The sequence below is a fragment of the Vanacampus margaritifer genome, chromosome 7 (assembly GCF_051991255.1).
Source record: "Vanacampus margaritifer isolate UIUO_Vmar chromosome 7, RoL_Vmar_1.0, whole genome shotgun sequence".
NCBI classification, from domain to species: Eukaryota; Metazoa; Chordata; class Actinopteri; order Syngnathiformes; family Syngnathidae; genus Vanacampus; species Vanacampus margaritifer.
Window position 1 is genome coordinate 8,562,415 of NC_135438.1, and position 22,644 is coordinate 8,585,058.

At 41.9% G+C, this 22,644-nt stretch overlaps 1 protein-coding gene across 2 annotated transcripts in view; it reads right to left on the minus strand.

The window, feature by feature from the left end:
- pkn1a (protein kinase N1a) overlaps positions 1-22,644 on the minus strand; it is a 35,768-nt gene that overhangs the window by 2,271 nt on the left and 10,853 nt on the right. Inside the window, exons 1-19 of one of the 2 annotated variants that reach the window (XM_077571258.1) lie at positions 14,163-14,253; positions 12,732-12,926; positions 11,267-11,372; positions 11,060-11,208; positions 10,599-10,719; positions 8,514-8,659; positions 6,913-7,126; positions 6,091-6,285; positions 4,922-5,031; positions 4,610-4,753; positions 3,701-3,776; positions 3,073-3,208; positions 2,793-2,877; positions 1,044-1,123; positions 805-880; positions 634-725; positions 324-500; positions 195-257; positions 11-87 (exon numbers count right to left, since the gene is read on the minus strand). In XM_077571258.1, coding sequence (XP_077427384.1) covers positions 11-87; positions 195-257; positions 324-500; positions 634-725; positions 805-880; positions 1,044-1,123; positions 2,793-2,877; positions 3,073-3,208; positions 3,701-3,776; positions 4,610-4,753; positions 4,922-5,031; positions 6,091-6,285; positions 6,913-7,126; positions 8,514-8,659; positions 10,599-10,719; positions 11,060-11,208; positions 11,267-11,372; positions 12,732-12,926; positions 14,163-14,204 — 2,284 coding nt within the window. In that variant the 5' untranslated portion in view covers positions 14,205-14,253. Of the gene's footprint in view, positions 1-10; positions 88-194; positions 258-323; positions 501-633; positions 726-804; positions 881-1,043; positions 1,124-2,792; positions 2,878-3,072; positions 3,209-3,700; positions 3,777-4,609; positions 4,754-4,921; positions 5,032-6,090; positions 6,286-6,912; positions 7,127-8,513; positions 8,660-10,598; positions 10,720-11,059; positions 11,209-11,266; positions 11,373-12,731; positions 12,927-14,162; positions 14,254-22,644 lie in introns of those variants that run through there. The other variant, XM_077571259.1, reaches the window with a different exon arrangement.

Sequence of the window (22,644 nt, forward strand, 5' to 3'; positions counted from 1 at the left end):
CAATATTCACCTTCTTTACACAGGCCAAAGTCGGCGATCTTCACGTAGCCGTCCGTGTCCAGCAGCAGGTTGTCCAGCTTCAAATCTCTACAACAGAACATGTGAGCTAAAAGTCAGATTATCATTATTCACGAAATTAAGAACCGCATTTTCTAACGTGATACAGTGCGTCATTATTTGTGGGTTCCACTCACCTGTACACAATCTTATGCTCATGCAAAAACTGAAGTCCGAGAACCACGCAGGCAGCATAAAACCTGAAATTCAACAAAAGACGCATGATTACTCTCATGCACTTGAGTGTAATATTTGCAGTTACGTACACGGCTCGAGGTTCGGTGAAGACGTCGGTGTGGATGTGCATCATCAGGTCACCTCCCGCCGTGTACTCCATGACAAAACACACGTGCTCTGCGGTCTGGAAGCACGCAAACAGGTTGACCAGGAAGGGATGTTGCGACATGTTGACCGTCTCGAAGATGCGCTTCTCACACATCAGACTGGATCAGGAGGATAAGGGAGCGGAAAAAAAGGAGACAGAAATGTGTTTTTCTCTGATGCCTGCCTACAAACCATATAAATCTGCTTATTTCTTGAAAAGTGTCAGCGAATTACAAAGAAACATAAACACACCTTTCAACCTCATCGCGTGCTATAATATCGCCTTTCTTCAGAGCTTTGATGGCAAACATGGTGCCCGTCTTCTTGTACTCCGACAACAGCACCTGTAGACGCACGTGCACAGCATTTTTTTTAATTCAAGTGATAGCGACAGTTGAGGCCGAAGTCCGCAAGTCGGTGTACCTTCCCAAAATGGCCTCGTCCCAACACGGCTATCAGCCTGAAATCTTGGAGAGACAGAGGGCCTTTCTTCTGCTTACTGGCGACACAATGGAAGGTTTGACACAACACTCATTTATATCCATTACTTGAAATAACACACGGAAACACAACGGATGCTTCGTTACATGACTTCAGTACACGGAAGTAACCAGTCGGCGTGTGACATATTGTATAACACATTCCGGCATGCAAGCGCGTACCTGCTGACAGACGGGGATCGGACGTGGCACTCGGGGGTGAGGTCTGGGGGGGTAAAGGGCTCGATGATTGCCGGCCGGTCCTGGCAGGGAACGCGAGAGGAATGAAGGAGAAGAACACACGGGCGGACGTAAAAAGACACGGAAACACGATGTTGTGGCGTGCGACACACAAACGTGGACTGCTGAGGCACTTTTTCAAGGCAGTGGGTTGTTTTGCAAAAAAATCTGATCTGTCATCTACCATTCACACTCACATTCACACCTATGGATACTTAATAATGTAAGTGTGTTTTGGGGATGAAGGAGGATAACCCACACAAGCATGTAAGCTCCACACAAGAGGACCCGAGTTGAGATTTGACACCTTGAATTAACCGCTAGTAAACCGGTCTGCCCCTGTAACAGCTTATTTCAATCAAAATAATGGGCTTCATTACTTACTTTTACATGACATTAATGTATATGCTTAATCAGTGACTCAAAGCTCATATAATACTTTTAAAGATGATGTTGCTAAGAGACAGGGATTTGACTTCGCAATTAATCGGTCAGTTTATTGTAAAACTACCCATGAGTCGAGCCCGGTAACTGCAAGTTTTCAATCAAACTGTTACCCGTTGTTGCTAATTTTGTCCACTGGAGGGCGCACTGACGCTATATGATATTTCTGAATTTAATCATTTTGATGTGTACATTTACAAGGCAAGGAGATTAATGCACCCTCTTTCTGTATAGTTTCTACGGTGTCAAGATTTCAAGAGGGAAGTAGACATTTTGGTAACATTTAAAATTATTTCTAAATCTTGACTTGACTCATTGAGCCATTTTCAGCAGTAAAAAGTTATAATTTTGTCCAGAATAAATTTGATAACTTCATTATTTTTCATGTACAATTAAAACCTTTAAAAAAAAATTTTTTACACTTGCTGTCGATTGAGGTAACGGCCAATCATGGCTCACCTGTTTTCTGGGTTTGGTCAGTAAACTAAGCCATGATTGATCGTGACCTACTTCCTCAGCACAGGTGATGTCATCTTTAGTCGACAGCAATTAGTTTGGTATTAATTGTACATGAAACATAATGACGTTATCAAATTCATTCTGGACAAATTAGTAACTTTTTAATGCTGAAAATGGCTCAATGAGTCAAGTATACCTTTAACAAGCTTTTATGTAAAAGGTACTTATATATAGCCAGTGATCTGTAAAAAGTTGCACATGTGTAAATGACAAACTGATTCAAATTATAGATGAAAATGCACTCACTTTCATTGAGAAATTTTCAGATTGCTCAAATGATTTTAGCACATTCACCCATTGGCACATACATTTAATGAGAAAAAATAAAAATTCATTATTAGAGATTATTTCGAGTTTAGGCCAAGAATATGTAGAGTGGATGGGCTCACTTTAAAATTGTAGTGAATGTGGCCTCTAAACTAAAATGAATTTGGCATCCCTGGGCAAAGCAAAAGTGATGGCATTGTTGTCCTATAGACGTCCTATAAATTGAGCGTTTAATAACAGTGCCTCTGCTGGTGACAGACAGTGGTACACTTTAATAAATCCATTGCACGCATTTATGAGGACGTGAATTTGATGACTCAAGTTGTCTATTATGAGCTGTGTAAATAAGACTTCATGCTGAACAGATTTGACTGATCCCACGTTATTACATTGTGTGGACCTACCCACACCAGACACACACACACACCTCCCCAACATCCCCCCTCGGTCTGTCTGTCTCACCGGAGTGTGCACTTCCGCATCTCGCTTGTAATCTCCCTTTATCGGCGAGTCGCTATCCAGACTTAGCTTCTCCACGGAGATCTCCCTGAAAGCGCCCAACGGGACACAGCAGAGCGCAACACGCAGGAGACGCACAAATGAGCAGAGAGAAGACAAACACAAGAGGAAAGGTTAGACGTGGGGCGGACGCTTCCAACAAAAAGAGGAAAAAAGGTTCGAGGGTTGCTGACGGGTACATGGAAGATGAGTGGCAGCCGCGTGCCAGTGCTGTACGTCTCACCCAGAATTGAGCGTCAGGTTGTGTGCGCTGGGACTGTACGTTCCCGAGTTGTTGACGGTGGGAATGGCGTTTCGGAGAAGCCTCACCCACGTCCCGATGTCGACGTTCATTTGGCGAGCTCGAAGGAACGCCTTGCCTGGAAATAGAAACAAAGAACACACACACGGCAACATAAAATACAGATGTGGTTCAGTTTTGGGTGTAAAATTGCGGAATGGACTTGATGTGTTGATGTGTAATTCTGTGTTGGGGTTCAAGAAAAAATGAAAACGTAATTAATTAATTAAATGTAAATCCCATTGGACTATATAGGGTAGGCAATAATAAACCTGGTGCTTCAGCCCATTCCTTTTGCGGTTATTAATTGATTTGTTCAAAAAGATGTCTCTTACAATAATCAAAACTTTACAAAACAACTCTTGCATTGGACCTCTTTCCATCATGCAAGTGTACCTAATTAAGTGTCCCCCGAGTGGCATGTGACATCTGTCACATTAATAAATACTGTAAATGTTGGCATTAGCTAAATTAAATAAACTACTGTATGATTGAGTGCCTATCTGTCATCACCAATCTAGCAAACTCTTAAATTCAAAGAGATAGATGATTAGATAACAGATGTTATCACCTTGCTGCTTGGAGAAGACTTTCTTCTGTCTTTGGAGGCGAGGGACTCGCTCAATAACCGGGTTGAAGAATGTCACCTGGAAAGCGAGCACAATGATAAACGCAGGTGTATGTGACTGATGCGGCATTTTATATGTGTGCCTCTGGCTTTCATTCTAGTCAAAACACAAAAATATATAATAAATGTTTGCTTTAGTGGTTACTTCAACATTTTGGCTAGCGCCTCTCGTTGCAGTGTGGAAAGCCCAGCCGGATATATTCTAGCCACTGGAGGCTTAAAGCAGATATATTTTTAAATAGTGAGGATTTTTAGGCAAAAAAAAAAAAAAAAGGAAGCTGGGCACAGTTTCAGAATTACAGAGTGAATTTGGCAGGATGTGTGTGGTGTGCCAAATTTAAAAGACATTATTTTCACTTACAGGGAAGTCCACCTTAAACATTTTTGACAATTATATGTTATATGTGACCTCACTAGTCTAAACATGACATTCTGATCAATATTACATTTGTGGAATATGAGCTATGTCGCAAAATCCAGCCGTTTTTTTCCCATCCCAGGGGGCGGCCATTTTGCCACTTACTGTCGACTGAAGATGACATCACAGTTGCTCAGGGCTCAGGCAACGACCAATCACAGCTCACCTGTTTTATGAAGCTGAGCTGCGATTGCTTGTTTACCCGAGACCCGAGCAACTGTGATGTCATTTTCACTCGACAGCAAGCGGCAAAATGGCCGCCTTCTGGTATTGATAAAAACGGCTGGCTTTTGCTGCTTAACTCATATTTTACTAACGCAATGTTAACCAAAATGCCGTATTTAGACTAGTGGGGCTGCATAGAACATATTGTCAAGAAATTATTTTGGGGTTGACTTCCCCTTTCAGTTGAATGCATCATGTACGTGTGATACCTCAGCTAATAGCAGGCCTTGAGGTTCCAGCTCGAGCTTAACCGTGTGCTTCTGGTTGTCCAGGAACTCTTCCAGCTTCAGGTACTTCACAGCACACAGTGAGCGGTAGTCCTTCCAGTACACAGCAATCTCCATCTCCCTTGACTACAATATGCAAAAAAAAAAAATCGCATCGTTTTAAGATCATGATAATTACGGCTGCCAAATATCTCAATCAACCTAAATAAAAAAAAAACATATTGGTCGGGCCCTAATAATTGGTATGCTAAGCTACAATATGCATGAATATATGAATACTTTTGTGTGACTGACCCTCTCCAGCTCCACAGTGAAGGTCTGGTCCCACGCCTGCTCCCCGACAGTCTTCCAAGCTGTCTGACCCACCACTGTGTTATCCAGCTTAAGCACGGCGCTAACCTCGGCTGCACAGACCCCGGACAGCAGATTTAGCACACAGGTCGGTGACATGACTACATATGATGCTGAACACGATAACCGCACAAGTATTAGCACATCTCGCATATTCTGCCTTTTTTATTATTATCATTGGGTCACTTGATTCATGCTATTGAGGTTCACAGACAGGAAAAAAACGATACGCTACTAATTGCTAACAAATCCCAATTTGTTGGATGTATGTATTGCACTTCTTTTTATGTAAAAATGTCACAGATTAAAACACATTTTGGCTGTTATTTTGCATGTATACTAAAAAATGAATGATAGAAGTATCTGTGGAAAGCAAAGGTGTTGCGAAACCTCTGATGTGAGAAGACTGGCAACCTAAAGTGAGGATTTCCTGTCTCACAATCATAGACCGGAAATGAATGTTGCCCGGTTGCAACGTCTAGTATTCGTGAACTTGATATATTATGAACAGCTTTAGTGGCAATGTGCAGGAACAGGCATTTACCGTTTTTCATGTTACAAAGCTACCTTGACAATTATTTAAATAAAAATTGTGGTGGTTTTTGGATGCTGGAATAGATGAATGGAATTTTAATTAATTTCAATATGATCTATGAATGGAGTTTGTGATGAGCTTGGTCATGGAACCAATTAAAGTATTAAGTCAAGCCCGGACACAATGTGTCATGAGAGATCATCAGGGGTGATGTGGGAAATGATTTCTTTTTTTTAAGTTGCAAACATCTCATCTAGCTATGCCAGCGATGTATAGTGAAAAGCAGAACAATTAAATGCTTTTACAATAGATGGCAGAAGATACTTATTATTATTATTTTTTTTTTTTAGTAAAATAAATAAATTAAATAAAAAAAGATGAGAGAAGGTACGTTTGTGTGTGTGTGTGTATGAGACCCAGAATTGACACGTAGTATGTAAATTTTTCTAAATAAATTGAGACAAGATCATCATCATTTTGGTACTATTCAGGTATTCTAAAGTAAAATTGATGTCTTGTCTTAATAAAGGTCATCGGGGAACATTTCACATAGAGACTTCGCACAAACTGTACTTACACGAGAGCTCCTCTGTCTTGCTCGGCGTCTTCCCGCTGACTGAACCAGTCCGGCCGTAGAGTCCCTTGTTACCCCTCATGAAAGATCGTGTATCTCCGGGGCTATAACAGGGCAACATGACAGCAGTCCCCTTATTGCGCCCAGGGACCACCTCCAACAACCCCACGCAGCCCAGCAGCTGCACCTGCAAAGTACCTGAGCACACAGTCGAACCCGTTTTAAAGTAAGATCTTGCTACTGGTAGGTACAGGGATGTGATTTGACCAAAGTGAAATTATCTGAAAATTTAGCCGGGGGTCTGGGGGCCGCTGGCACTCGCTCATGGGTTTTCCGTGTTTTTAAGTACTTTCAATGCACTCACATGACAAAGAAATAGACAAAACAACAGCATAAATTTTCAATTTATATTGAACTATCCCATATAAAATGGCAGTTTTAGTCAACTCAAAATCAGTCACATTCAAAAACATTGGACTGCCTTTGCTTTTAAAAACTATCACTGAGAATATCATCATATCTAACTAATGTGATTACTAAGTTAACACATAAATAATGTTGAAGAGTTCAAATTTCATGAACAAATAATTGTATCATGACCAAATGAAAAGTAACTCATATTAGAGCATACCACAAATGTCTATTATAGCAGAAGATGTTATCTGTCGGAGTCATGTGCATACACAATGAAATACAAAAACAAAAAAAAAAAAAAAAAAAATCGGATTTTTTCTTTTTGGGGGGGAGATAAAAAAAAAGCGGAATTCCGCGAATTAGCGGAAAAATCACATCCCTGTAGGTATGAGTTTTATGATGGTCGTTTACCAGTGAGAGGCGAGGGCTTGTTGAGGGTGCTGTACTGGTTGTGTACGTAGGGGGCGCCGTGGCGAGAGCTGAAGGCCGGTGAGGAGGACAGAACCAGCTCCTCTTTGATGACGTTGGCCTTGGGGTGGTCCTCAGGCAGCTCGGCCAGACGGTGGTCCAGAGAATCCCTGAGCAGGTCCAAGCGCTGAGAGGCCTCGCTGAGGCGAGACTGTGCCTGTGCACACAGGAGACGCAAGGTATGTTGGGTGAATATTCTGAATTTGTTTTACTTTTTAGTTGGATTTTACTGCAAAACTGAACACACAACAACAAAAAATTCACACAGTGTATTTAAATACAACACACAGTTCTGTTTTGGAAATATCGCCATCTTATTGCTAGAAGTCCATGGAAAAATCCATTGACAGGCTAGCATAAATTAGCATGAGAAGTTATTCACAGGCATATAAACCAATCAGTGAAAATAACGTTATATTATTATATTTAAAGCATCAATTTCCTCCTCTACTCTTTAATTTATCACCATGCAAGCGCCACACCACAATGCCCCTAAGAGGCCAAGGTGTGCACAAAAGGAACACCAAGTATTTCTCTATTGCTATTATTTTAACTCATTCCCTCCCAGCCATTTTCACTGAAGCAACCCCCTTCGCTCCCGGTTGTTTTACTGGATTTTGCGAGGCCCACAGAATATTGCTATATAGTGTTGTATTGCTATAAAAACATGGAACCTACCAAAGAAAGAATAGAGTCTCTTCTTTCATCGGGGGGCAAATGTATATTTCTATCTGTTTCCTTTTTGCAGCAATTAGCATTAGAATTTTGCTCCGTTTCGTCATTATTCAAAATTGTATTTAGAACTGTGGGGAAATTAGCTTGTTTGTTTCTTATACTCTGCTGCCACCTGCTGTCCATCTTTTTGTCATTACTACCATTGCTTCACCCGTTCTCTGCAGTTCAGAGGCTGCATCAAAGCCTTCTGTATGCAACAAAAACGTATAAATACGTCTTTGGGACAATTAAAACATTTAAAATAGAACATATTTATACGTTTTGGGGAGCAAATTAGTTAATAGATTATTATTGTATTTGTTGATAATTTATTTTGTGTTTGTTTTTTTAAGTTATTGTATATTTAAAGTTCACTTTTGGTATTTGAATAAATGCAAAGTTTTCAAATCAATGAATGAAGGCTTATTAATCTTAATTACAAATGTTCAATATGAATGAAAATAATGGTGACTATAATTTTTTCCCCCATAATTGACTAGCCCAAGACAAGACCGAGGGTGGCAAAAAAACAAAGCGGTGGGGAATGTGGAGTAAAACATTGTAATATTTTATTATTTCTAGAGGGGTATTACGCTCAAATGCCAAAAATCTAGTGTAATGCTAGGCTAGTGATTACCAACTACTGTGCTGCAGTCCATGAGAGAAATTATAAAATTGTACCTAATTGGTAAAAAAAAGAAAGCAAATTGAACCACAGTCAACATAACCTACGCTAACACAGTAGTTAAGTCAGACTTGCATTACATTTCCATTTTTGGCCAGAAATAAAGATTTCTACTTTAGAGGCCATATAAAAACACCAAGCTTACCTCCGAAAGGGCTTTCTTGTCCTGAACTTTACTGGCCCCGAGAAGCCTTAGCACGTTTTTGGCCCCCTCAGCAACAGCATGTTCCACCCTGTAGTGATGCCTCAGCTCCTCGATGCGCAGCTCCACCCCACACATGTCGTGGTTACCTTGCAATGAGAGACATCACGTTACACTTACAGTACAATCCGCTCCATTTGATTGAGATTGTGTCTAGCCTGGCCGCAGTTAATGCTGAGGCAGCATTGCCCTAGTTTGCTCGTTCGATAACAATTTTAACGAGAAGCACAGCTAAGTGATAACATCTATAATAAGTGTCACAGATTAAGCACACAGAAGAGGAAAAACCCCGAGCAGAGGCTAGAGGCTTGTTTGCAATGTGTTAACTACACACTTGTCATTCACCATAGCAATCACATCCTTCGATCAATAATTAACGCATCGCTCTTTGAAGCCAGATTTTAACTTTCCACATCTGAGTAGTCATCTTAGACGTGGCCTCTCAAAGTGGGCAATGTGTTCCCAGTGAGGTAGAAGATGAAGAGGATAAGATAAACACAACCCGAAACGATTGACTTTGGCCAGCTGTTGAACATAGATACGAAAATAACAGTGTTAAAAATGTCTATGATTTGTGAGCGCTTGAAAATACCGTAGGGAAAACGTGAGGGCGACAGGAGGGTTAATATGAGCGGTGGGAGTGGAGGTGGCTTATGGGTGCTTTATCTCCTAATAAGGTGTTCTGCCTTGAGCATGGACTCCGCTAGATGACCCCTCCAGGGGGGTGTGGTGCCTGGAGACTGTCTGTGTACACAAGACACACAACCCACTCCCCTGTGTGTCTGCTGCATGTGTGTATGCTTTAAATGAACCAGAATAACTTGAGACCGTCTATGTGGGAGCACAGGGTGGAAAAAAAATGGGAGCTCTGACGTCAGAAGGCTCATGATTCTGGATAACGACATCATATTAAGAGAGAAAATCTAGCTTGTTCACAAGACATGAAAGAAAATGGATGATTTTCCACATGATGGAGAGGATGTTGTATAATAAATTGCATTAAGCAATTTCCCTTTGAAATAACAACATCACAATTATTTGAATTCTACACTGGCTTGTATGAAGGAAAGGAGCATTTCCCTTATTCACGTCAGGTCTGTAGGGGGGGCACTGGAGCAAAAAAACACTGAAAAGAGCCAACAATATGGACACAAGTATTGGGTCACATTTCATGCCTCAATTAATGCATGGATGCGTCGTGGAAATGTTTAAAAAATAATAATAATTTTAAGAATGCCCCCTTTTCAGTTTCCACAGTCCATAAAGGAATACTTGGATGAGCGTGAACAGGAGGAAGCCCATCAAAACCTTTAGGATGAACTAAAACAGAGACTGTGAACCACAAGGACCCCCCCTCTTAGGTCTAACGTCACCTCATAACCCTTCTTGTAGAAAAGTTTTGACAGAAGAATTAAAGCTGGTTTAAATGAAATAGAAAAGGTTATCCATATTTTGTTCCCTTTTTTCAATTCCTGTAGGCCAGAGGTGGGCAATCTCGGTCCTCGAGGGCCGGAGTCCTGCAGGTTTTAGAGGTTTCTCACTTCCAACACAAGCTGATTCCAATCAGCAGTATCGTTATCAGGCTTATGCAGAGCTTGCTGATGAGCTGATCATATATCAGCTGTGTTGAAGAAGGGCAACATGCAAAACCTGCAGGACTCCGGCCCTCGATGCCCACCTCTGCTGTAGGCCATCCTAGGTCGAGCGCCACATCAAAGTCATTAATTTGCCATTTTCATCCCATTAGCGGGCTAGGTATTGTCCACAGCACTTATTGCCTGACACAAAGTCAGTCACTTGGCCTGAAATGGCATTGATCCCTCCCATCAGGGGACATCAAGTACAAAACCTCTGAACTAGCTATATCGAACACATGTTAGCGTACATTCTCTGTTCCCCATTACTTGTCTAATAGCTTCGTCTTCATCCTACCCCTCCACAAGGTTTTGTGGTAGTCGCTTGAACATTTTCCGTGTACTGCTATTCGCTACCGAACAAGCATCCTCGGCAGAGGTAACCTGCGCCTACCCTGTGCGTCGTCATTGTGCTCGGTGGCCTGCACGGCTTTGCGGATTTGCATGCGGATGATGTCAATTTTGGTTTTACTGTCCTGCAGCATCTGCTGGGCCGTCTGCAGCATCTTCTTGTCCTGATGGCGCAACCAGAAAGGTCAAAACAAATCGACATACCTTTACATTGAATCGTTCCTGCTCTCAGTAAAAATAGAGATGACAGAATCAGGGAAACAATGTGGTGAGAGCGTGAGAGGATAGCGGTTCTGTGCATTGTCTGATAGTGATTACTATTCCAGTGTATGAGTCAGCAGGTTGCAAGGTTGTGAACCAAGAAGGTCAACTCCAGTATGAAGCATTTGGGGGAGGTGTTGTAGTTTCAGTTGCAGCTTATTTGTGGGAGAGAGGTTGAAAACAACCATTTTTGTGTACCTACATCCACAGTAAACGATGACTGAACAATATTTAGTAAAGAACCTTGGTGGATCCGTTGGCGTAGATGGGGATCATGTTCTCGACCCCTTGCTTGACTTTGAGCTCGATGTTGAGCTGCCTCTCCAGGGCAGCGATGCGTTCCTTGTGGGCTGATGTTCTGCTCTCCGCCCCGGGAGACTGAGGACATTCATCTGGGACAAGAGAAAGGTTGGAAATGATGCAAACGGAGTATTCATGCAAACGGCCTACCTTTATTCTCATCTCCTCCTTTCACCACAATGTGAGCGTCGAGTTCTTGGAGCTGGGCGTGAAGGTTATCGAGCCTGCGATTAGAGCTTCTGAGCTGGCTGTCCACCTGTAGAATGCAACCAAGACTTGTGTCAGTTATGTCACAATTTGTGTTTGCTAGGTGACCTAACAACAACTGACTTACCACATAAACAATTTCAATCTACACTTGTAGCCCTTACTATCGCAAAAAAAAAACAATTCTTGTTAACTGGAAAAATAAACAAACTCTGAATATCGACCAATGGTCTAACCTCCTCATAAATCACATTTTAATGGAAAAAATATCTGCCTCAAATAAAAAACAAATACCAAAATTTATAGAAACATGGTCTACGTATATAGAATTTTTTAACCTAATTCTGGTAACTTAATTCTGCCTGTTAGCGAGAGCCACCACATCGTGATAACTTACATTGATGTTTCTGCATTTGGCAATTTATTATTATATTATATTATATTATTAGTATGGGATTTTTTTTAATAGGTTTTAGGTGAACTGATGAATACACACACGCTCGCACGCACGCACACACACACACGCACGCACGCACGCACGCACACACACACACACACACACACACACACACGCACTTACAAAAAAAAAAATATATATATATATATATATAAAAAAAAAAAATTTTTAATAGAAAATAAAAAAGGAGAGCAAAAAAAAAAAAAAAAGTTATGTCACAATTTTCTTGAAACAAATGTGTTAAGGGAAATGCCTGGCCTCGCAGGGTTGGAATCTGCCCCTCTGTCTGGACTACAAGCATTTTTCATTCCAGCAGTGGTAATGACCACATTTCCTCAGTGTTTGTACCTCAAATAGACTCGATGTCACAAATAGAACGCGCGTCATTCTCTAAATTTGTGTTTGGGAACGTGTCACTTATGAGTGTATTGCACTAGTGTCAGTTTTAAAAAATTAACTCAAACTACACTTTTCTCTTGTAAATGGTACTTCATTTATGTAGTGTTTTTCCTCCTAACCAGGCCCTCAAAGCGCTTTTTGACTACTGATGACACGGTATCAGGAGTAACTTGGGGGTTCAGTATCTTGCTCAAGGATACTTTGACAAAGTCACACTGGCCTAGGATCGAACCCACGAGACGACCACTCTACCACTGAGACACTATGACCCAAATACAACAACAACAACTAGATGTATCGCTATTGAAATGTCGACAGCACGCTGAAAATTTTGAATTTTCTCCTTCACCTGAAATGATGGTGTGGTCAATTTAAAACTAAAGGAAATTTACTCTGACAGTGTAACCTTTTATCCTAAAAGTGTTAAAATAACAAAATTAGTTCGAACACTGGAAATTTAAAACTGACCGATTTGCTGTGTGTGTGTATTCCATAAAAAAAAGTCTGAATTTTCATGAAGATGACTTTTGGGCTCACGGTGAGAGATCTAACCTGTTGAGCATTCCTCTTGTCCGTGGTGGCCCTGCGCAGGTTCTCGGCTCCTTCTTTAATCTTCAACTCCTTGCGAATCTCCCGGCGAATCCTCTCTCGCTGCTCGTCCAGGAGCTGCTGCACGCTAGAGTCAGAGAAGTCTGAGTTCTGGTCCAGGCCCAGTTGCTCCAGTACCGACAGCCCACCCGGGTCACTCTGGAGGGAAGGAGAGCAGAAATGTAAACGTGAGTACGATCATAAAAATAAAAGAAGATGACATTTGCTCCCACTTTGGTAACGCGAGGTGTCGATGGTGAGCTGGCCAGAAGAGGAAAAGATGGCGGGCAGGATACAGCGATGTGTAATGGAAGGAGATGTAAAGGGAGAGATAATGATGGGGATTTTAGAGGAAAAGATTACAAATGAAAAGTCAAGAGAAAAGGAATGCAGATAAGTAGAACCACTCAGTCTGCGTTTAAAGCCAAAATATCAATTAAACAGTGGTGTTTTTTTGCTCCCGGACTATTACCATGGTGGTAATATTTTTTTCCCCCGACAACGACGTAATAAGTTAAATAAGCCAAATCGTTGAGCGTCAACTGTATTTCCTGAAATAGTAGCCTCCGCTCTACTGGTTACATTATCCACTCAAAATAATAAACACCTTCCCTCAAATCGTTGCCTTGCCTTTTCCCCTAGAGGGAAAAAAAACATATAGCGCTTTCTACACTGTTATATTGCTAATAGCAATGTGTCAACCAAGTGGTGCAATTCGGTCTGGTACGCTACACCCTGATTTGGTATTCACCGTGTGTAGGTAACTTAAAGGAACTGATAATAAAAAAAGATACACAAATGTAAAGAAAGCAACTACGCATAATATTTACATTGTATGACTTGAAAAGTAATAATTCTCTGTTAACCAGCCAACAAACTTTTCTACTCATACCCACAAATAGACACCTGGAGTTAAATAAATAACGATTATAGAAGGAAACGTGGTATGCTAAAAACTAACTAACATTGTCTCCTAGGTTTGTGCAAGCACATCACGCAACTCTTAACATTTACATCAGCGCTGATGCTATGCTAATGCTAATGGCAACACACTATTAGAGGTATCCTGGCTGGTGATCAAGCATATCAATTAAAGATGTGATTCACTTCCGTCACTATTATTTGGAACCGCTTTCTATGACCATATGATGGTAAAGATCGCATCTTACGTTGTCTACATGACCAGGCGAGCTACGATCGTCTTGTGAAAAATGTCACAAAACAATCCCTGTGAGCAAGCGACGCTTGTTCATGTTCAAAGTCCCAACTGGACTGTGTCTGCTCGTACCCAGACACTCCATCAGGAACACCCCGAGCGTTAATCACAGCGAGTCCTAACACTACTTGCCATTACAGGAACACACAAAGCAAACAAACAAGCTGGCAAAACATCACCTCCGAGCTGTCCCCATCATCCTCGTCGCCATGCCAACACATAGTTTGCTCAGGTTTGATGATCCGAAAACCACATAAGAACACAAGCCTACTCCGGTGCCTTCCTGAGCCCAAATGTGGACAAAATGCGGCTTGTTTGGAGGTGGGGAAACCCGATAAAAAGAGATAAAGAGAGGGAGAGTTAAGTGAGAGGGGAGGGGTCACGGCTTCTGAAGAGGATATCCGTCCCAACACCAAGCGACTCAGGCCTTTCCTGTTTCCTCTGCAAACTTCGCCGCCGCTGTCAGCAGAGAGAGAGAAAAGGGCGACGGACACTCCATACATCAAGAACATTTCCTCCCTGTCCAAGGTTTTCGTAAATCATTTTGGAGATCCATGGCACTGAGGTCGTGGGATGTCAACACTTGCATCTGAAATTTGTCTATATCGGACATCCCTTTTTTTCCTTTCATACAATCTTGAAGGTAGAAACAAGGGAAGGATGTGTTTTCCAAGTATTGGATCAACGCCAGAGAGTAAAGTTGGGATGAATGCTTGCAGCCCTTCACATTTATTAACCCCTGCAGAAGGTTGTGGATATCCATGAATAATCGAGTTGAGTAATTGACGCCACTGGGTCCACTTAATCTAACATCTTAGGCCACGCCCACACGAGGACAGATCATCTGAGATTGATCGGCAATTATATACTGTGTTGTCCATCCCACGCAGCTGTCACTGACTGGTAGTATCCTCCCAAATCCGCTGTGATTGACTGGTCAATTCTTTGTCTAATTTCATACATCGATTTTACACATACTTGGTTAATGGTCTTTGACTTGTGTAGCGCTTTTCCACCTACTGTATTAAGGCACTCAAAGCGCTTCACGCTGACTTCGCATCCACCTACTGATGGCGCAGGAGCAACTGGGGGGTTCAGTATCTTGCTCAAGGACACTTCGACATGATCACAAACCCACAACCTCTGGTTTGGGAGACAACCACTCTACCACTGAGCCATGCCGCCCCCCCTACTTGTGTGTATATTTAGCATACCTGTATTTACTGTGTGTGTCAGACTATGTGTACAGTAACTGTAATCTGATATGTCCTAAAACTTAACAGAATATACAGTATGATACGGAATTGAGTAAGAAAAATAATTCAGGAAAAAAAATGCAGCTCAGCATCAGTGCCACATTTTTTGTCGTGTTCAGTGAGCTTTTGTGTTTTGTTCACAAGAGTATCAATGATAACAGAACAATACAAACCAAAGAGGGAATTATAACAACAAACAGTTTCAATACATGGTTTTAACTTCTAACTTCCTTGTATAACTAATTGACAATGATAAAACAAATTGTACCATATTTAAAGGTTTCAATCCTGCAAAGGATTAACTCTATTACCATTAACATTATATTTCTATGGCATAAAATGACTTTAAAAAACAAACAGGTGAAGCAGCTTCCAGAAATGGAATAACATGAGGTACACCGTGACCTGCGTGATGTAATAACATCAAGAAATGCTTTGACAAAACAAATCAATCCCAGGCTCAAATTTTCAACTTACAGTATACTTGAACTTTACAAGCAATGGAAAGAAGAGACGTCAGCTCCTTCGCCCTCAGGTTGTCGACCCGGTGTTCCCTTACCAAAAACGGTGACAGCTCACGGCATAAATGACTCAGCCTGGGCTGCTTGTTGAACTAAAGGAACGCTCGGCGAAGTAGCACCGAGCTAATTCCACTCGACAGTTTGAGCAGCGAGGAACGAAGCCTCAGGCTGAACTGAGAAGATGTGATGGGAAAAGTGAAGTTAGATGCGTGTGAAATAGCGTGTCACTACGGGGCCTGTTCCTTATGCGTGATCACAACCATTCACTTAAGACATGGTACATGCTAAGACCAGGGAAGGAACGGTTGTAGGAGTACAGCAAGGCTACTGAGCTCCACCCAATTCTGTGTTATTACAGAGGGTGTGTGCCCAGTACTCCAAGTACTGAAATTTTGAAAATACATCTGCAAGAGGCATGGGAATGATTCATCAATCGTCGATAGTGGATTGAGGTCACGGACGATGTAATGGTTCGCTCGGCTGACTTTCATGCATGTGTGAGATCAGATCCCGCTCAATGAATGCTTCTCGTCTGCGTGTGACGTCCTGTAATTGACTGATAGTCCACCTTGGTCAAATAGGATGGAAGGAGTCTGCCTAAATGAGCTAGTATTGAATAGCAAAGGACTGGTTAGCACGTCCGCCTCCCAGTGCAGAGGACGTGAGATCGAGTCCGGGTTTCGGCCTTCCTGGGTGGAGTTTGCATGTTCTCCCCGTGCTTGCGTGGGTTTTCTCCGGGTACTCCGGTTTCCTCCCACATTCCAAAAACATACATGGAGGTTGATTGGACACTCCAAATTGTCCATAGGTGTGATTGTGAGTATGGTTGTTCGTCTCTGTGTGCCCTGCGATTGGCTGGCAACCAGTTCAGGGTGTACCCCGCTTACTGCCCGAAGCCAGCTGGGATAGGCTCCAGCAACCCCCGCGACCCTTGTGAGGACAAGCGGTAAAGAAAATGGATGGATGGATGAATAGCAAAGGGGGTAGTAGTTATGGTCATCTCCCATCCGTGAGGTTGTGGGTTCAATCCTCTCCCCTGGTGTAGTCCATAGGTGTCAAACTCCGGTCCTGGAGGGCTGCAGTCCTGCCGGTTTTTGGAGGCTTCCCTCTTCCAACACAAGCTGATTCCAATCATCAGGATCGTCATCAGGCTTGCTGATGAGCTGATCATATATCAGCTGTGTTGGAGAACGTAAACATCCAAAACCTACAGGACTGTTTGATACCTATGCTGTAGTCCAGGGGTGGCCAAGTTCGGTCCTCGAGAGCCACTATCCAGCCTGTTTTCCATGTCTTCCTCCTTCAGCGCAGCTGATTCTAATGATCAGCTCATCAGCAAGCTTTGCAGAAGCCTGACAACGATCCTGATCATGAATCAGGTGTGTTAGTGGAGAGAAACATGGAAAACAGGCTGGATAGTGGCTCTCGAGGACCGAAGTTGGCCACCCCTGGTGTAGTCTATAGGTGTCAAACTCCGGTCCTGGAGGGCCGCTGTCCTGCCGGTTTTTGGAGGCTTCCCTCTTCCAACACAAGCTGATTCCAATCAGCAGGATCGTCATCAGGCTTGCTGATGAGCTGATCGCATATCAGCTGTGTTGGAGAACGGAAACATCCAAAACCAGCAGGACTTCTTTGACACCTATGCTGTAGTCCATCCAAGTCATCTGCAATTGACCGGCAACCAGTCAAAAGGTGTCAGCTGGGTTGTCCACATATATCAGCAGTGATTGCCAGTTGACCGATCCAAGATGGATTCTGGACCAGAAACCACTCCAGGGTCTAGTGTGTGTCATCTGAGAATGAATGAAGTTATGTAGACGGTCGTGTCTCAATCAATTCACACCCAACTAGTTTGTTGCCTAAATGCGCTGCTACAGGAACTGGAAGTAAACGGTTTGTTTTCCAGTTTCTGGCAGGACTAGCCACTTGGCTAATATGAAAATATGAAACCAAGTTTTTTTTTTTGTATGCAGCCATTGTCCCCTACTGCCACGCAAGACATTTAGAAGCAATCTGTGGGGGAGAAAACAAACCTGCACAAAATGTCAAGCTAAATGACTGCGAGGCGTAAATGCGGCGAGAGGGAATAACTAGGACCTCCCGAAAGAGACGAATCAAGGAGGAAACGGGAACGGCTAGGCATTTGACACTAACATTCCCCTGACTTACTACAGGAAAATTTAGAAATGATGTCTTCTCTAAAACATGTAAACAAATAGTAAGTTGTCAGAAAAAAAAGGATTTTGCTGGCATTGGGAAGCTGCGGTTTGTCCGGCAGACAAGCAGAACTGTGGCGAGCGAGGCAACACCGGTTAAACAAAGAGAGAGCATGACGGGGACAGGAAGAGAGGGAGGAGAGATGGATGAGGCCCCGCCAAGAGGGTCACGGGGTGGAAGCACACACACGAGACAAATAAGCACAAGGGGAGGAAGAGATAGAAAAGCGTGCCTACTTGCCTAGACTTGAAATGAATCAAAAAGTGCACCAGTCAGGTGTTGCTAATGCTAAAGTGATTGTATGTTGTTTTTAAATCTAACGCCCACACTTTTCTTAGACTTAAAGCTAGCTAACATCAAACTTGCCACATGTTGTCTTTGTGCACAACGCACCCACAACAACGCTATGTACACTGTACATAGTGTGGTGGGGTGTGGCTTCCAAAGATCAGTTCCACGTTGGGACTGGTCATGACAGGCTTATTTGAACAAAAAACTAAAATGGGTTTTGACCCAAATGTGGCACATTCTTGTGGTACTGTACATAAAAGTGGCTCTTTTACGGTTTTAGGGCTGCCTTGCTACATCTGACATCGGGTGATGTGAATCTCAGGTCTATCCGGTCATTCTGGAGAGATGTCCATCCAAGATTGGTCTCATGACCCAAAACAAACAGCATCCTGGGGCGTGTAATCCAGATGTAACCCCCCGCCTGTGATTGGCCGGCAACTAATCAATGGAAATGGTGCCTTTAACCCTGGAGAACCCAAGAACCCTTTTCTTCTTTGGAAAATTATAAATTATACATTAAATCACTGCTATAAGTTCACTGAACACCAAAATGTTTTTTCAATTTTAACCCTTTTTTTTAACTAGCTCAGAGTTGCTAATTTATCAAAAAATATATATAAAACATACTCCTAGGCATTCTGCAACATGATATGAAATAGATTATCAAAAAAATATATATATTTTACCATCTGATGGTTTGCTGAGAAGATGGTTTTGTTTGGATTGATTTCCAGCTCAACAAAACAGCCATCTTGTCACCACCACTCTGGCTCATGTAAGTGCAATATTCATCCACTAGATGGCCCCATGCAGGGGTCAGAAGTGGCACTCTGGACTTTTGAAGTTAAATTTGTAAAAATAAAATAAAAAAAAAGGTCTTTGTTATTTGAGTAGAAGAATTTATAGGGGCCAAATTTGACCCCGTGGGTTCTTCAGGGTTAAGTGCACCAGTCAGGTGTCGCTTAATGTTTACGTGTTTTTGGGCTGACAAAAGATCTGGAATTCTGTTTACAGCGGAGTCCAAGGTGGGAATGTAAACGGAATGTAATGTAATTTTTCAGTTTTTGTGAGGGCTTTGGCAAATTCTTACCTTGGATTTATGAGAAGGACACTTTACCAAGGAATGTGCACAAGTGTTAACGCTGATTTCTGTAACTTCACAGGCTATTTTTGTATCAGGACAACTGCTTGATAGGACGCTAAAACTAGTCAAGATAAGGGGGTTAGATAGTTATAAATGGAGGACTTTGTGGTTGATGATCATAAATAGATGGAGAAAAATCATGACTAGGGAATAGCGATAGGGGGGTCTTTTTCTTTTACTAAATTCGGATTAGTGAGGCCGAATTTAATTGTTCTGACAGCTCTCGACTATGCCTGGAGACGAGCGGCACCACGAAAGGCAGCAATATCAACTTCAAGAGCTGCAAACGGGTCGGCACAGCTGATTAGCCTGTAGCACTGATGTGATGTCAGCTCAGCTTTGTGTCACTCCCGGTGGAAAGGAGAATGGAATCGCTGCTCAATGCGAGGTCGAACAGACTTCTACCTTGAATTCAAACAATCGGTGAGTGAAATGTGACTGATCGCTTTTGCATGTTTGCGCCGCGTCATACGGGGGAAACATCTGCAGGCATTCCAAAGACTTCTGAGTGGTGACGCCAGGTAAGATGGCGGTAAATAAGCGGAGGGAGGGAGTTAAGGAATCAGGGAATCTGAGCGGTTCGAGAAAGTGAAGACAGCAGGCCGTTACCACTACAGGAACTAATTCAAATGTAGGAAATTATAAGGTTTTAGAAATACAAATGCCAATCTTGACTTTGTTATGTCTTAAATCATGTTTATTGAACAATTTTGTTTGACTTTTCAAAATGCAGAATTTTTTTTTTTTAATCTTAGACAATAGACATCCTTTTGAATTTACCATAGCTCTCTATAGTTTTCTCTTTTCTACAGTAAATATATTTTTTTCCAAATTAAAAAAAAAACACCCTGAAATTTTAAACTTTCACATTTCTTTGTTTTAATGTCGAACAAAAACAAATGATTCAGAAGGTTCCCAGGATCAGCAGCATCTCTTGTAAAGTGAACTGAAAATTGAAATAAATAGTTCCCTGAGATTATAAAATGGTTTTAGATGTACTTTTTATTGGATGTCCAGCCAATACCGATATTCATCAAAATGCACAATATCGGCGCCGATAATCGGCATAATCGGTCCATCCCTAACCTGGAGAAGCCCCACACAGTCGAAAGAAATTTTTAACATCTTCAAAAGTTGATGACAAGAATAACTGTTTGCGACCAGAAAAAAAATTCAACAAACACTGACAAAAAAACAACATCCGCTACCTCCGCACTTTGCCGCTTAATGAGATATGAGATTATGGGGATCTCCACGGTACTTTAAAGCGAAGATAGCAGTTCAGCAATAAACCTGAATCAGATGACACCCAATGTTGTGTTTTCTGTCAAGCAAACAATTCTCTAGCTCCTGCCTATGTCTTTTTCCCTACTGAGGCAGAACAGAGACAGCGGGGAGGAGCACAGGGAGAAAAGACGTCGCCCCTCCCCATGAGAGGACAAAAGAGCAGCCAGCAAAAATGAAGGACATGGACAGCCTGGGAGAAAAGACAGGTGGCGGTAGAAAAGATAGAGTGAAAATCAGGAAAGGAGGGTGTGAGCGCCAGAAGCCAGTGACAGATAAAAAGGCCACGTGAGATGCCGCTGCCGGCAGTACTGACAAACATCAGACAGGCGGAAAGACCACCAAACAGACCTCATGAAAAGCCGATTCAAGGCTATACATGACATCAACGTGGAGATTCCCGGCGGGCTTCTGTTACGTCGCGAAACGTTTCATGGCGAGTTTCCTTTCCGTGCGACTCTCCATTACACATCACAATCATAGTCATTGTCCTGAAATGAATAAAAAACGATGGCCTGCAGATATGCTGCGGCCTGACAGCGAGTCACGCTCGATGTGCTGGAGAGTGCGCGTGATGGCCGGGGTTCGAGTGGATGAAGAACCAGTCTAGTCATACACATGTAAGAGGAGATACTGAAATGTAGCGAGATCCCAACTTGAGGATATGCCCAATGCTGTTTTACACAACTCATGCTTGTAAATGCATCACATAAAACAAGCCAGAAGAGCCACCAGGAGAATGTGTTGGGTAAGTTTCAGCGTTTTCAGGTTAGTGTTCCATCCATATCAGTCAGGCCCCTAATCAAGTGCACATGTGGACGGAGGCCAGAACAGGAGTTACTGTTAAACAGCAAGCATCAGCATTTTGAATCAATTTCTAACATAAACGGTATTCTCACTTAATGAAGGACATGATGTGATGTTATGATGCAAACTCAATGATGTGTTTAATCAATACTTCTCAGTAAGTTTACAGCTGTAGTCAATTTTCAGTACTTTTTCAGATTGTGTCTGCCTTTTAACTCATTCACTGCCATTGACGGCTATAGACGTCAAAAATTCATTTAAACTATTTCTATTAGTTGAACTTTTTTTTCCACTTTTGCTATTATTTTCTTTCTCATTTAGAACAGATATAAAATTTATGATTAACCGTTAGTTAACTAGTGAAGTCATGTGATTAATTACAATAAAAAAATGTAATCGCCTGACGGGCCTAATTTAAATAAATAAAAATAAGTGCCGTTGAGTCGTAATTAATCGCATGATAATTTTATATCTGTTATAAATGTACAATAAAAAAAATCTAGGTTTTCATAAAAAATGAAATGAAATTAAAAAAATTTAACTAATAGAAATAGTTCACATGAATTTTTGACGTCTATAGTCGTCAATGGCAGTGAATGAGTTAATGTTGCAGTCGACGAGCGTGTTATTAAGAAAAAACAAAAAAAAACAAAAGACACCACACTCAAAAAGACACCTGGTTGTTTTGTCAGTAAGTATATTTTACCCAGTTCACAGAATAGTCATCTACAGAGCCCATGTGAACTCTCATGCTAACAAAGCACGGAAGCATGAAAACTCCCTCTCAGAGGAATTAAAGTGTGGACTGTGGAGTCTTCCACATGTTAGAAAAAAAACGTCACTGCTCGGTATTCAAGATGTCAGAGATGGTGCTCACGATGTCATGTGCATCCATGTCTAGTTAAGACAAATAAACCACTTCCTAAAATGTACACCTGCTTTTCTCGTCAGAAATAAAACTGATAGTAACTGGAATGATTTTGGTTTATGGGAGATATGGTTTACACAGACATTAAAGAGTTACGTGCTGAGCCCATTAGAACTCAGATGCTAACAAAAACAGCAACACCAAAGCATGATGTAAGCAGTCTCCTAGATTATTTGAAGTGTGAGTGCTTGCTGTAAATAAGTTCCCAGGACA